This window comes from Quercus robur, chromosome 8, assembly GCF_932294415.1.
Source record: "Quercus robur chromosome 8, dhQueRobu3.1, whole genome shotgun sequence".
Classification (NCBI taxonomy): Eukaryota; Viridiplantae; Streptophyta; class Magnoliopsida; order Fagales; family Fagaceae; genus Quercus; species Quercus robur.
The window spans coordinates 5,813,947-5,828,546 of NC_065541.1; the positions used below are offsets into that span (position 1 = coordinate 5,813,947).

General features: G+C 34.3%; 1 protein-coding gene across 1 annotated transcript; it reads left to right on the top strand.

Moving 5' to 3' along the window:
• Positions 1-1,397: 1,397 nt before the first annotated feature.
• Positions 1,398-9,788, top strand: LOC126694311 (nicotinamide/nicotinic acid mononucleotide adenylyltransferase). The gene is made up of 10 exons (XM_050390502.1): positions 1,398-2,062; positions 2,226-2,504; positions 2,652-2,725; positions 6,723-6,808; positions 7,411-7,494; positions 7,709-7,793; positions 8,319-8,398; positions 8,817-8,918; positions 9,233-9,291; positions 9,384-9,788. Exons 2-10 carry the CDS (start codon positions 2,428-2,430, stop codon positions 9,484-9,486), a joined length of 750 nt encoding a protein of 249 aa, XP_050246459.1. The 5' UTR covers positions 1,398-2,062; positions 2,226-2,427; the 3' UTR covers positions 9,487-9,788.
• Positions 9,789-14,600: the final 4,812 nt, after the last annotated feature.

A 14,600-nucleotide genomic window follows, 5' to 3' on the forward strand; every position in this document is an offset into this window, starting at 1 on the left:
AAAGTTAAAATTTGTCACCTATCTGATTATTTTCGTTTGGTTAACCTTTGTTTTTATTTTAAATAAATGGCATTATAGAGTACTTCTAATACAGCTATTAAGAGTACTTTGTCTACCACAAAGGATTAGAAAATAAACAAAAATTAGTAAAGTCTTATAGTTTAACATCTAAATTGAGCACTATAAAAAATCATGCTATATAACATAATAAATATCAAATTATCCAAATCATGCTATGTAATAGAATAATATTATATTTTTATATGCTATATTTAATTCTTTAGAATGCAATAGGATAACATTTAACAATCAAAGAGAATAAAAAATAAAAAATAAAAACAACAACAGCAATTTAAAAAACTAAACTAAATCACAATTTAAAAAACTAAACTAAATCACATTAACCCAAAGTAGAACTTTAAAGAATACAAAAAATTATCAACCTAAAGTAGAGATGTAAGAAAAATAAAAAAAATCCACCAAAAAATTGAGAGAGAGAGAGAGAGAGAACCTTTTCTTTGGTGAGGGAAAACTATGCATAGAATAGAAAATATAGTGACAAATTTATAGTAAGAGGGTGTGAATAAGAAGAGACAAAAATAATGGAAGATGAAGGGAAAGAGGAAGAATGATATTAATGTAAAAGGTAGTAGAGAGATGAAAAGATTGAAGAAGTAGTGGAGAGATGAAATGGTAAGGGAGAGAGAAAGGTTGGAGAAGTATAAATATTAAAAAAAAAATGTTAAAAACAATTATAAGAAAATTGGGAAAAAAAAAAACCCTAAAGCTTGAAAGGCTTCAACGTTTTTGTTTTTGTTTTTGTTTTTGTTTTTTTTTTTTTTTTTTTTTTTTTTTTTTTTTTTTTAAGCTTAAAAGGTTCACACAAAACCGTAAAACTGAACTGAAAAGGTTTTGGGTTGGGCTTAATAGTGGAACAAAATATATATGAGGTGGGCTAAATTAATCATACAGATTTATTATTATAAAGTGATAGTGGAAGTAAATAAATAAATAGCGGGCTAGATTTATTATAGGGTGATAGTAGAATAAATAAATAAGTAGTGGGCTGCATTTATAGGACTGAAAATTGTAAAAACCGTTTTAAAATTGTAAGAAAAATTATATTTAAAAAAAAAAAGGAAAAAAAGAATGACGTGACAATTGATACGACGCAACGTGAGAATAGCAACATTAAACACTACGCTTTAACTTTTAGTAATAATAATATATAGATATAAATATAGAATATAGGATAGATATAGATGTAGATTTTTTAAATCTTCACTTTTTATTGCTTAATAATATTTTTTCAAATAAACTTTATTTACTCCATTCAAATAGACTTTATTTAAGACCTCCTCTCGGCAAAAAAACAGTAGATTAATCGAATTTCTTCTCCTTCCGCAAATTCCATTTGTCTTCAGAGAAAAATATCAGTTCCTCAAGAAAAAAAAAAAAAAAAACACTCAACCCCCTTCCCCAGAAGTCACCGAACCCAAGCCAAGTCTCCTTCCCATCAATCAAGCTGAGATCAATCAAACTAGAACAATCCGGACCTTCCCCCAAAATCAACGCAGATCAGTTTCTTAAAATTTAAAATTAAAAAAAAAAAAAAAAAAATCAACCCAATTCCATCGTCCTTCACAGACACGCCTCTGATGGTTGAGAGAGACAAGCAAATCAACGCAGATAAGTTTCTTAAAATAAAAGATAATCAACCCAATTCCATCGTCCTTCACAGACACGTCTCTGATGGTTGAGAGAGACACAGCACGTGAAGAGATGGGTCAGAATTCATTGGTGTACAAAGTTTTCAAAGTAAGATATCTTCCAGATTGTGATTTTTTACGTGCATCTTTAGGGAGTAAGCCTTCTTTTATTTGGAGAAGTATCCATTAGGCCAAGGGAATTGTGGAAAGAGGAGTTCGATGTGTGGCTTTTTCGGTGCCACTTTATGTGGCACTAGAAGGACTCAAATAAAAACTACACTACCAAACAGCCCTAAATTGACAGAGATCCGAAATCTCGTACCAATCAATCGTTGTCTTTCTCATTCTGAAAGGTATAACAAACTAGTTCAACCTCAACCTCACTTTCTCATTATAAAAATCGCCGATTGTAGATAAGACACATAGAGTAGAGCAAAATCACAGCGTTGCTCTGGCACCCTACTTTCCTCTTTTTGTTGACGTGGACCTTACTTTTTTCGTTTTTGACGTGTCTAGTTTTGATTGGACCATTTGAACAACATCTCTCCGTCTTGGACGGACTCAAGGTCTCACACTCAAACCGCGTTGTTTACCCGCAAAAGCAAATACTCTGTCTCTCTCTCACTTCAAATCCCATCTATAAAAGTAAGCTCTCTCTATTTACAAAAACCACTTGTAAACGTTTTTTCTCTGTTGAATTTGATATTATCTAGGTGTCATGGATACCCCATTACCCTTCTCTAAATTATCCTTTGGATTGATTGATCATGAAGATTCGCCTGGAACCACACCCAAGTAAGTATCTCATACTCATTTCTAAGGGATACCCAGATGCCACCTAACATGTCTTATAACGTTTTGCATTTTTGTTGTTGTTGTTGTTATATATTAGACCTTGGTTTAATTGGAAAAAAGTGGTAACTTTGCTTTGTTCTAAACTAGGGAGAAGGTGTATGTGGTTTTAGTAGCGAATGGAAGCTTCAATCCGCCGACTTATATGCATTTACGCATGTTTGGTAAGTTGGGGTGCGAGTTTCTGTTTTTGTTTTTTCATGTTTTTACTTTTTGTTTTTGTTGTTTTTCTGTGGATAACTGAGGGTTTTATGTCTGTTTAGATGCTGTTTTTTGCTGAAAATTGTTTGAAGTATAGTTGTGCTTAGATAAAGTGAGGCTAAAATGCTGTATGTAAGCAAATATGCTAAAGAGTTAAAAGAGAAAGTTGATGGTGGACAAACTCATCCTTAATCCTATGTGGTTCACTCTATGGTTATTGCTTTAAATAATGGCAAACTCACCCTTAATTTTATGTCGTTGGCTCTATGGTAGTTGCCTTTTATCATCAAACCAAGACATCAATGGATGTCTTTTTGGTGAAGAGAGGATTCGATTCCAGTCCCCTATTCGATAACAAGAGACTTTACCAATCGAGTCAATTGAAACCCACTTCTTTTTTTTATTTTAATGGCTATGGTTTTAGGGACATGGGTGATGATGGGTGTGGTGGGGTTTTTGATGATCTAACTCAGAATGCAAAATGGGTTATAATTAAAGACTTTGGCTTTAATATATTTTTTACCCATTTGACTATGTTATTTGTCAAGTGAGGAACTAAATCAAGTACATGTGTTTAAGGTTTCGTGGGTTCAAAAACATTGGGTACATGTGTAACTTACCAATAAAAAGAAAAATAAAAGTGTTAAAGATTTAGATACTCTTGTTGATTTCTGTGGATTTATTGTGTGATAGTGATGTACCATTGGCTCTTTGACTTTACTTCTTTTGTTTGCACTTGGAATCTCCTAGGATTTGTTTATAGTTTTGTATGCCTTTTAGAATTTTGTAGAACTTTTCCAAAGTCTTATTTGCAACATTTTATAGAGAGAGAGGTGAATAATTTCATAAGTGGTAGGTTGCTGTATGTGGTTGTGGATGGGCATACATGACTTGGTGCTTGTGCTCATTAGCCATGCTAGTAGTGGAGGCAGTGAGTGTAGTCTTGTCATATCTCTATGGATTGATGGTGTATCAACTATTCTTATAATGGTTAGGATGTACATTCGGTGGAGCAGTGATGGTACCATGGCACATGGAGCATTGTCTGGTGGTGGTTGATATGAATTTGTATATGATAGGCGTCATGAATTTGGACTTGCTTATGGATTATTATTGTGGGCTAAATCATGTTTCGTAGAAGCATTAAGGGATTGGATTTTGGTACCTTGTTTGTTGATTCAGACATGGTTCTTGTGAATTCTCACCTATCTGCAGGTTACATGGGGCTGCTTGCAGTAAGGAGGGATGGTATAGAAGTGAAGAGAAGTTCAGATGGTATGCCATGTATGGTGGGGGGATGGGTAGTGTTGATGTTGGTAGTGGCAGGGTTATGGCAGCAGTTGTTGTGCTCTGATGGCTGGCTTCATTTAGGAAACTCAGTGAATAAACTATTTTAGGTTAAACTTTAGTACGGACTAATGTGCCCAACAACAATTTATTACAAACTAAAATGTGCTTAGTATTTTGATAAGAACCTACTTCTAGTGGGAAAGTGAGCTCTAAAAGGGATAGCTGCTTTGAGGGAGCTTGGCCTCCAAGGACAAGAAAGATTTAGAGAGAGAGAGAGAGAGAGAGAATTAGAGAAAAGGGGGAACTTGCTTGTACTCTACTGTTATGATCCTTACAGAAGTGGCTGGCAGCTATTTAGGCTTGCCTTAATATGTACAAGCTCAGGAATTCCCTAACTAGATAACTAATCTGCTAACAGCTAGCCTAATTGATCACATGGTAAATGCTATTAAGCACATGGGTTCTAACTAACATTACTTAGGCAACTATACAAGAGAGTTACAACCAATAGGCTAGTATATCAAGGCCACAAGACTAACAACCAACTAACATAACTTGTGCTTCACTGGCATGCTTGCTGTTACTGCCTAAGCTTTACTACTGCAGTCTCTAGACACTACTGTCCGCTGCTTCCAGCTGCTTGATAGGCTACTCTAACTGATTAGTTGAGCTATTCACTGCTACTATACTGAGTGAGATTGCTGCTTAGTTGCTAATTACATAGTTCACTGCATATCTTGATAAGCCATTGCATAACTCTTGTAAATGCATACCCTGCTGCTTCATCACTCAAGGCTTCTACTGAAGGCTGCTGTATAACAACTACCAGCAGCACCATTATTAAGTAGGCAGGGTAGACAGGGTCTTAACATATTTGGGACTATTATGGCTGTTCAAGCCTCCTTCAGAATTTTTTTTTTTAAAAGCCTACTTCAAATTTGGTCCTCGAGTTAATGTTATTAATAAGTTGGGTTTTGGAAACAAAAAAACTGCAGTCTCTTTTTGGTAGATTCAATTGGTTGGATGTTTTTCATATTCACTCATCAAATTTCCTTGATGACCCCGATTCTGTTCTCATTAATTGGAAATCCATCGAAGATTATTTTTTGATAGGTAGCAGAGCTGTTCTATTAATATTAAATAAATAAAAAACTTTATGTTCACAATGATGAAACACAAAGGATCAACAAAGTACAAGAATATCAAGCGAAAGATCTAAGAGAAGCTAGGAACTCAAAAACAGAAGAACATTGTGTTAAACCCCAAGCTTTGGACCAATCAAAAAGAGTGATCCTTTAAAGATGTCTTACTATTTGTTTGTATAAGAATTGTTTTATTATATTGGGCACTGTTCAGCCTTACTAGTACTTCACCCATTTTGTGGGAGGAAGAGATGCCATTTGTGCTAGGCTCATTGGCTAATTCGTGAATGTAGTTCTAGGTTACAGTTAACAAGATGTTGACCCAATTGTTGAATAACAGCCATTGAAATGGAAAAAATTGATGCCCTCTCAGAAAGAACAAAACTCAGTGATTATTAAATATATAAGTGCAACTTAAATGTAGAACTCTGTTACTAATTGTTATAATAATACATAGATATTTATGCCTACTTCATTTCTTTAATGAAGTAGTCTTCTCTTAGGCTTAGTTTGGATAGGGCGTTTGCGTCTGCGTTTTCCCTTTTTTTTTTTTTTTTTTTTTTTTTTTTTAACGCATTTTTGAGCTTTTTAAGTGTTGCGGCTACTATTCATTCACTGTTCAATGAACGGTAGCCGCAAAGTTTGACTTTTCTAATTTGTTTCAGCCAATCACAGCACATGGTATACTGTTTACAAACCCACAAATTTCACTTTTCAGCAACTTTTACATTAAAAATGGGTCCCACGATACTATTCACACAATTAAAAATTATTTTGCTACAGTATTTTTCAGTTTTCAGTTTCAGTTTTCAGTTTTCAGCTGTATCCAAACGGACCCTTAATACAGTTTTTCCTACTTATAAAAAAAAAAAAAAAAAAAAATACATACACACATACTGGTTATGAAACTTGTAGCTGCGATACTTTGCTTATGAAATAGACTTGATGATTTATGTTGCACTGCATGTTATAAATACTATCAACTTTTATATCTAATCATGTTTAGATTTATATTATTTGTTAGTATTTAGACCTTGTTGATTTTGATGGGTTCATTGCAGTTAGATAAATAAAATCTATATCGGATGTACTAAGTTCTGAACTTAACTCATCATAATTACTAGTAGCATTACCTACTAAGTCATTGTTTGAGCATTGCAAGAGTGTATTTTTAGATAATAATTTAGCAGATCTATTTGTTGTTTGAAGTGTCAGATATTATTTTATATGTATGAAACGAGAAACACTATAATAAAGTTGTACACGTCACTCTGTCTTCAATGAATTTGTATTTGCATAAATTGATTGAAGTTTATTGTAAATGAACCCTTCTTGGATATCATTTTTGACCTGAATTCTGGCTAGTTTCATACAGAAAGATCTCATTTTAAAATTCGTGTTCATGAATGGTGAAATTTGTGGAAAATATTTTCTGTTCTATTTAAATGTATATATGAATTTGATGGAATGCATTATTTAGTTTTCATAGGTATAATGTTGATTTGATTACTTCCAATGTTGTTCTTAGAGCTGGCAAGAGATGCGCTGAATGCAGAAGGCTATTGTGTTATTGGAGGTTATATGTCACCCGTTAATGATGCATACAAGAAAAGGGTATGTAGTTGCATGTATCATATTGATAGAAATGTAATTTGTAGAGTAGCCTTTGTCAGCAAATGGATTGTCTTTCACTTTTTACACGTTTCTTAAAACATTAAATCAAATGGCCTCTTTAGGAAGTGAGTTGCAAACCTCAATTTCTCCAGGACTTCTCATCAATTTCTATGCCTGAATTTGTAACTATCTAACAACCCTATCTTCCCCCAACCCACTGGGGTGGGGTTTCCCAATGCACACTATATGCTGGGATAGAGAAATTAAAACTACTACACACAAATATATCCAAACACAAACATTGAGAGGCACTTTCCAATTTAATTGGAGTACTTATGTGTAACCTTATCCATTTGAGTGCTGCCTTGTAGGGACTTTTTTTCCCCCTGCATGGCAGACAATGTTGATACTATTATCATTTGTCATGATTGATAGATATCTCATATCATCAGTCATGGGTTACTTGATTGAATTTGTTTCTATTAAGTTATTCTATGTTTTACTTATCACCATCCTGCCTTCGTAAAGTGATATACCCCCTATCTTTCAGTGACCAAATATCAATATAGTGTAACAAAGTAGTAACTAGAGTTTTTTCGCAGGGCCTTTTATCTGCTGAACATCGTCTACAGTTGTGTCATCTGGCGAGCAAAAGTTCTGAATTTGTAATGGTTGACCCATGGGAGGTAAATTACTCCCTCTCTCAAGTTCTTTCTTTCTTTCTTTCTTTTTTTTCTTTTTTTTTGCAACTTAGAGCTGGTGCCTGCTTGAATAGTACTTTGTTTCATTTTGATATAAATGTGTTCTCATCCTCAAGTGTAAAATTCTACTGTGGTCTTATCTCATCATGTTTTGCATAGTTTGAAATTTAATTTTCGAAGTTCTAAACTCTTGTTGCAGGCAAGACAAAGTACCTTCCAACGCTCTTTAACTGTTTTATCCAGAGTTAAGAGTATTTTATGCGAGAGTGGGCAGGTACCCAAAGGTATGTTTAGACAAAATGGTATCTTTTATTTGCTTTTGAGTGACTAGACTAAATAACTGTGATTACATTATCTTGAATCTTTTTCTTCTGCATATAATCACATATACAGATGAGCACTCGTGCACATTCACAAATAAAAATTGGATGGCTTTCATTTTAGGAGATTGGGTCAGGAATGCTTTGTCATTTTATATTTGGATTTGTATGGGGGGGGGGGGGGGTTGTTGTTGAAAACACCCTTTAAAAAGGAGGCCTTTGTGGTTGGGTTCAACCGATGGGAGCGAAGGGATCTGGGGAAGGAGAGGGGAAATTCTACCCCTGGTGGGCAGCTTACTATCACCCTTAGTCCTTAGATTGAAAATATAGTAGTTTGTGTTACTGATTTTGACTATATATTTGTATTAATGACCTTGATTTATTATGTTTAATGAATTTCTTTTCTAACCTGGGTCATATTTATGTGTTTTCATTATTGGTTTAGGCAGAATGCTGAATAACATTAACTTGCTTTTCTCCTGCTTCTAGAATCCCTTAAGGTTATGCTTGTCTGCGGTTCTGATCTGCTCCAATCTTTTGGCATTCCTGGAGCCTGGATTCCAGATCAAGTATGTACTCTCAACATATATTGGTTCACACAAATTAGGCGCTTATAATAAGATAAATATTTCACTAAGTCCTTGATATGGGGATACTACTGTCATTTAATTCTCTTTTGCTATAGAAGACAATGACATGATCGTGAAATTTGGATATATTTAGTTTTTTAGTTCATCTGAGTGTAAAAATGCCAGTTTCATAAAATGGTAGTGTGTAAGTTCAAGTAGAAAGATTTATTTAAATGTTTCCTAATATCAGGAGCATATACTTGAACTGAAATTTATATTGTAAAATTAATCAGATGTTGAATTTCCTCGGTATGTGGATATGAAGTCTTTATGGGATATGGATCAAACCTTTTTGAATTGATCTATAATTAGTTGCCTTGGATTATAATGTTCTATAAATCTTGTTATTGTTCTCCAGGTCAGGACCATATGCAGAGATTATGGTGTGGTTTGCATTCGCAGAGAAGGACAAGATGTTGAGAAAATTATCTCTGATGATGAAATTTTGAATGAATTCAGGGTAATCAGAATATTTGAATTGGTCCCATGTTTCTTGATGTTTTTTCAACTTTGAACTGCAACATATATCATGTCCGTCGTTGTTTGCATATTGATTGTCCACATTTTTGCAATTGACCAAATTCTGGAAATCATCTGAAAAGGTTAAAAGTGGTCCAAATTTTCCCATGTCTTCAGAATTTGAATCCTTTGTCTCAAAAGGAGCTTCACCCCAGTGGCTTTTATTGACTCAATTGTTTTAATTTATGGCTGCTTTACGATCCTTTGCTTGCTGGTCTACCCTAAACGTTACAACTCTAATATTGAATTTTTCAGGATAACATTAAAGTTGTGGATGAGCTTATACCAAACCAAATCAGCTCAACAAGAGTAAGGTAAAAGTAAAGCATATTTGTTTATTGCCAATATAAAGATGAATTTAACACTGAAGGTTTTTAAAAAAAAAAAAAATTTATATGTATCTCAGGGACTGCATTTCAAGAGGGTTGTCGATAAAATATCTGACTGCAGATGAAGTGATTGATTATATAAGAGAACAGCATTTGTACCTGAACTCAGATGATAAGTGATGATCTCTTCAGCATCATATTATACTGTACATAATTGATCATCATCTGTAATAACCATAGCATAGGTATATAGTGCCATGTGCCTAATTTATTTTAATTAATATTGGATAAATAATGATAGAGATATGTATTATTTATTCAAATAAATTAGTTTGGATTAGGATTAAGAATAGTTTTATTGATAGATAATAGGTATTTTTTATTATTTATTTTTATCTATTTGGAAGTTTGTATAAATTCAAATGTTGACCATGAATAAAAATAGTCATGAATTTTTGAATAATAGCTTGTACGTCTGAACTTTCTTGAAGTGGTCTACTCTATCTAATTGGAGGGCTTGGTTTTCTCGAAACAACCAATATAAAAGCACAAGTTATCTTTCAAGTAAAAAAGTCTTGTTTGAATGCATGCAATAAATGTGTTTGGAATTGAAAGTCCACTTTTTGAATTTTTTGGTCATGACTTTTTTACTACAATTCCGTGCAAGCTAACTGGACTTGACTAGTATTACGAGCCTTCTCGAGGGCATCCCATTCAAGAAATTATTTGATATGATGGAATGTGATCCTCCCAATTAATGCAATTCAACTATTATGGATTTCTTTTAAAGCAACTATGGTGGATTTTAGTGACCGTAAGAGCATTTTCAGAAGGTGTTCTATAAATATTCTATTTTGATACTAAAAAGCTTACTTTATTATTTTAGTACATCATTTTACAATACACTCTACATCATATATTCTATTATTTAATTCCATACATTAAGATAATATATTCAGTACATTAAAAAAAGACGAAAAGCCACTTTTAGTCCCTACATTTTCAAACGATTCCCATTTTAGTCCCTACATTTTATTTTTACCGCTTTTAGTCCCAATCCTGAAAAACGCTTCTCATTTTGGTCCCTGCCGTTACATCAGAAACGGAAAAAAAGCTGAGGTGGCAAACGGCAAGAATAAATAATAGTAAATTAATGTCCACGTGGCTTAAATTAATAATAAAAAATGTTTTTTGGCATTAAAAAATGCCACATCAACATCTAAATTAAAAAAATTAATTTATTAATTTTAACTAAATAAAAAAATTAAAAACTAAAAATTACATGAATTGAGATTTAGGCGTGTCTTGAACAAGAATACAAACCCAGATCTAAGAAGACAAACCCAAAAATAAAAAATCTCAAAATCGCCACTTTCTCAAACCCAGCAATATCATCAAACCCTAAAGCCTCATAGTATCAAATCAATCCAAAAATACAACACAACCAATCCTAACAAAAAAATCTCAAACTCAGAACAACCCATCTCATTTAAAAAGAAACCCAGCAAACCCACCTCAAGCAAACCTAGATCCGGTGGCCATGCTCCCCGCCGACGAGCTCTTCTCCGACGGAAAGCTCGTTCCACTACAACTCTTGTCGGTCAAACGTGAGAGAGCACATCCACCTGAAAATCGCATAGCCCATCCACCTGAAAACCATCGGCCCATCGTGAACCCATCAACCCGACCAGATCAGGTCCAAGGCGGCGGCACAGCGGCGTTGAGTTCTCTTTCTCTCCCTCTTTCGCATTTGGCTTTTGTCGCTAGTCTTGGATTTTTGGGGGGGGGGGGGGGGTTTGTTGATTGTGTTTGTTGGGAGTGGGCCACGGTGTTTGTACTAAATTCATGGGTTTCATGGGTAAATTTTTGTTGGGTTGTGGTTCCAATTCGGGTCAGGGTGGCGGTGGTTGGTGGTTCCGATCTGGGTTTGGTGCGTGGCTTGCTTCGTGGTTTGGTTCTTCATTTTTGGTTTGGTTTGTGATTTATTGGTGGGTTTGGTCACTGTGATTGTCCCTGGGTTAATGGCTTGCTTCAGACGTTGTGGTTGATGGGTTGTTCTGAGTTTGAGTTTTTTTTGTTTGGATTGGTAGTGTTGTATTTTTTGGATTGATTTGATACTATGAGGCTTTAGGATTTGATGATATTGCTGGGTTTGAGAAAATGGTGATTTTGAGATTTTTAATTTTTGGGCTTGTGTTCTTAGATCTGGGTTTGTGTTCTTGTTCAAGACACACTTAGATCTCAATTCATGTAAATTTTAGTTTTTAATTCTGTTTTTAATTTTTTTTAATTTAGTTAAAATTAATAAATTTATTTTCTTTAATTTAGATGCTGACGTGGCATTTTTTAATGCCAAAAAATATTTTTTATTATTAATTTAGGTCACATGGACATTAATTTACTATTATTTATTCTTGCCGTTTGCCACATCAGCTTTCTCCATTTCTGATGTAACAACAGGGACCAAAATGAGAAGCGTTTTTCAGGATAGGGACTAAAAGCGGTAAAAATAAAATGTAGGGATTAAAATGGGAGTCTCTTGAAAATATAGGGACTAAAAGTGGCTTTTCGCCTTAAAAAAACTAACAATATATAAAAATACAAAATAAAAAACCCACCACCCCCACTGCCCCACATTTTACCTCACAAGTCACCACCGTTCATCACCCCACAACCCACCATCAAAGACACCAAAACCACCACATAAACACTCACAATCAAACCCACCACAACTTAGAACAAAAACCATTGCCTCAGTGGTTAATCGACAATATCAAGATTGAATCAGCGATACCTTCAAGGAATCTGCGACATCGAAATACAAACCCAATAAGCTGAGATGCTAGACGAAATTGTAATGCTTTGCTTTGAGATGAACTAAACCGAACCAAGTAGCTTCAATGTAAGAGATAGAACAGAGAGGAGAGAGCGAAAAAATAGGGAAAAAAAAATCGGTGAAGGAGATTTTATAGATTAGTGATGATGGAATTTGTGTGATAGTAGAGAGAAAATTGGTGGTGGCTCATGAATGGAAAGAGAGGAGAGCAAAATGGAAGAGGAGAGAACAAAAGAGTCTATGAGAGTGGAGAGGGTGAAGTAGTGAATGTGTGACTCAAAGTGAAGATAAGAAGAGATATTTTATTTGAGATGAGAGAGAAAGATGAATAAGAAATAATAAAAACCAAATGACATTTCCTTCTGTACCGTTCCAAAGATGAGATTCTATTGTAGCAAATGCCAAAACTTTTTGGCATTTAACACTCCTCATGATAGTCTGTTTTTGGTGTTTGGTGTGCCAAATGCCAAATATTTGGCATTTGGCACACCTGATTCTATAAAATTAGCAGTTGTTTAAGGAATAGTTTCTTTTCACTGATTGGGAGGACTACAAGGTTGTTCTCACATTGTATTGAATAATATCTCATCTCAAGCCTACTTAAAAACGTCTAGAATTTGTATGATTAACACAATGGTTATACCATCACTTGCAAAGAACCTTTTAACTGATTTTCAGCTCAAAGAGATTGATCCCAAGATGAAGGATTAACATTAAGTGTCTCTGAGCCATTGAACCAATGACTATAATTCATCTTTATGTAAAGAGTAAACAATGGTTTAATAATGCAAGTCCAAAAATTGACTCAAACAAATAAAAATGTTCATTAAGGACTCAATAAACGTTTATAGGAACTTGAAATCCATTGTAATTGAAAATCAAAAGGACTAATAATGTTTCTCTCCAAACCCATCTCAGACAAAACCTTTAACTATAACAGTATATAAATATTAAGTTCTTATTGAGAATTATTTGAGAGCTTTTTAAACTTGGCACACAGGGTTATCTTTGGAGACTGAATTTATAAAAGGTTATGTATTTTGACAATAAATTTTCAACCAGGCCTTTAAGATTTGCTTTTGCTGCGAAAGATTCTTTCAGTAGCATTTCCGATGTTTGGGTTGTATTTGCTGCAGTTGGTGTTTGGTGCTTCTCTTTTTTCTTCTTGATTTTGTGCTCCTTCCCCCTTTCCCTTTGAGTTCGGGTCACTGTCGGATGTTGAAAAAAAAAAAAAAAATGAGGTGCACAACATTAGATGGCCCATGTGTGGTAATGTCCAAATGTAGTTGTAAGAGCGTGGCTTGGATCCTAAGCCCAAAGGGTAGAAGGCTTAAGGCCCATAGAGTCCAACACAATGAATTTGTAGAGAGTAGGTTGGAAACTAAGTTTTAATAAGTTAGACAACAATTATAATGGGTCCAGATGACAAGAAAACAAAGATAAACAGGTTTTATTCAAAGAAAATCTTCCTCGGCAAAGGTCGAGGAGAATAGTTCTTGTATATATCTCTCTTGAATCTGATTACAAGTTCAGTATTTATTACTACAGTGTTTTTCTCTACAGATTCTCCGATGGGCCCCTTTGTAAAGGGGCTCTTTCTTCCTTATATTCTCCTGTTTTGCTTCATCTCTACCTTGCACATGTAGGTCAAGTTGCTTGCCTTGATCCTTATCCTATCAGCACTTTCCTGAAGTCTTTGGGTGTAGCTGTAAAACTGAATATCACTGTTCAGACATCACCTTCACATGAATGCGGCCAGAGGGTTAGCTACAAAGCCTTTAATGCGGTGGTAGCAGCTTTCTCTTAAATATTTCTTAGCTCCCCTTTGTCCTATTTCATCATGATGTTTATCCTTATCAGTAGAATCGTCCGGAATGTGGCTCTTGATGGCAGATCAAACCTTCTAACCTCTGCTTTGCTTAGCTGATGAGGCATTTATCCTCAGACTACCTTCACAAACCTTCATGGCCAAAATCCTTCCATAATTCACGGACTTGTACTTCTTTGCTAAAGTCTACATGTCCTTGGACTACTAAATGTTCTCGGATAATGCCACGGCCCAATATACATTCCTAAGCCTTTCGTCCCTACAGTAGTTAGTTAGCAAAGCTGAAGCCAACTATGCTTTGAATTAAATCTTGAGTAAAAGCTTAATTGATTAGCATGTAATCCTCTCGCCTCTAACTATCAAATTATAAAAAATAAAAAATAAAAAATAAAAAACCTTTTACCAAAAGCTTATGCTGACCTTGGAATATTATAGGTGTGAATATACATAGGGTTGAGTTGAAATTAATATCATTGAATAAATTTTTATTATCTAATTAATTGTTATATTAATCATGATTGTAAAATACAAAGTTAATAATAGATGGATAATTATTTATTATATAAAATGCTTATATTTTGAGATATTTTTGCACTTTCAAATTATTCACACAATAGGGTTATGAATCTA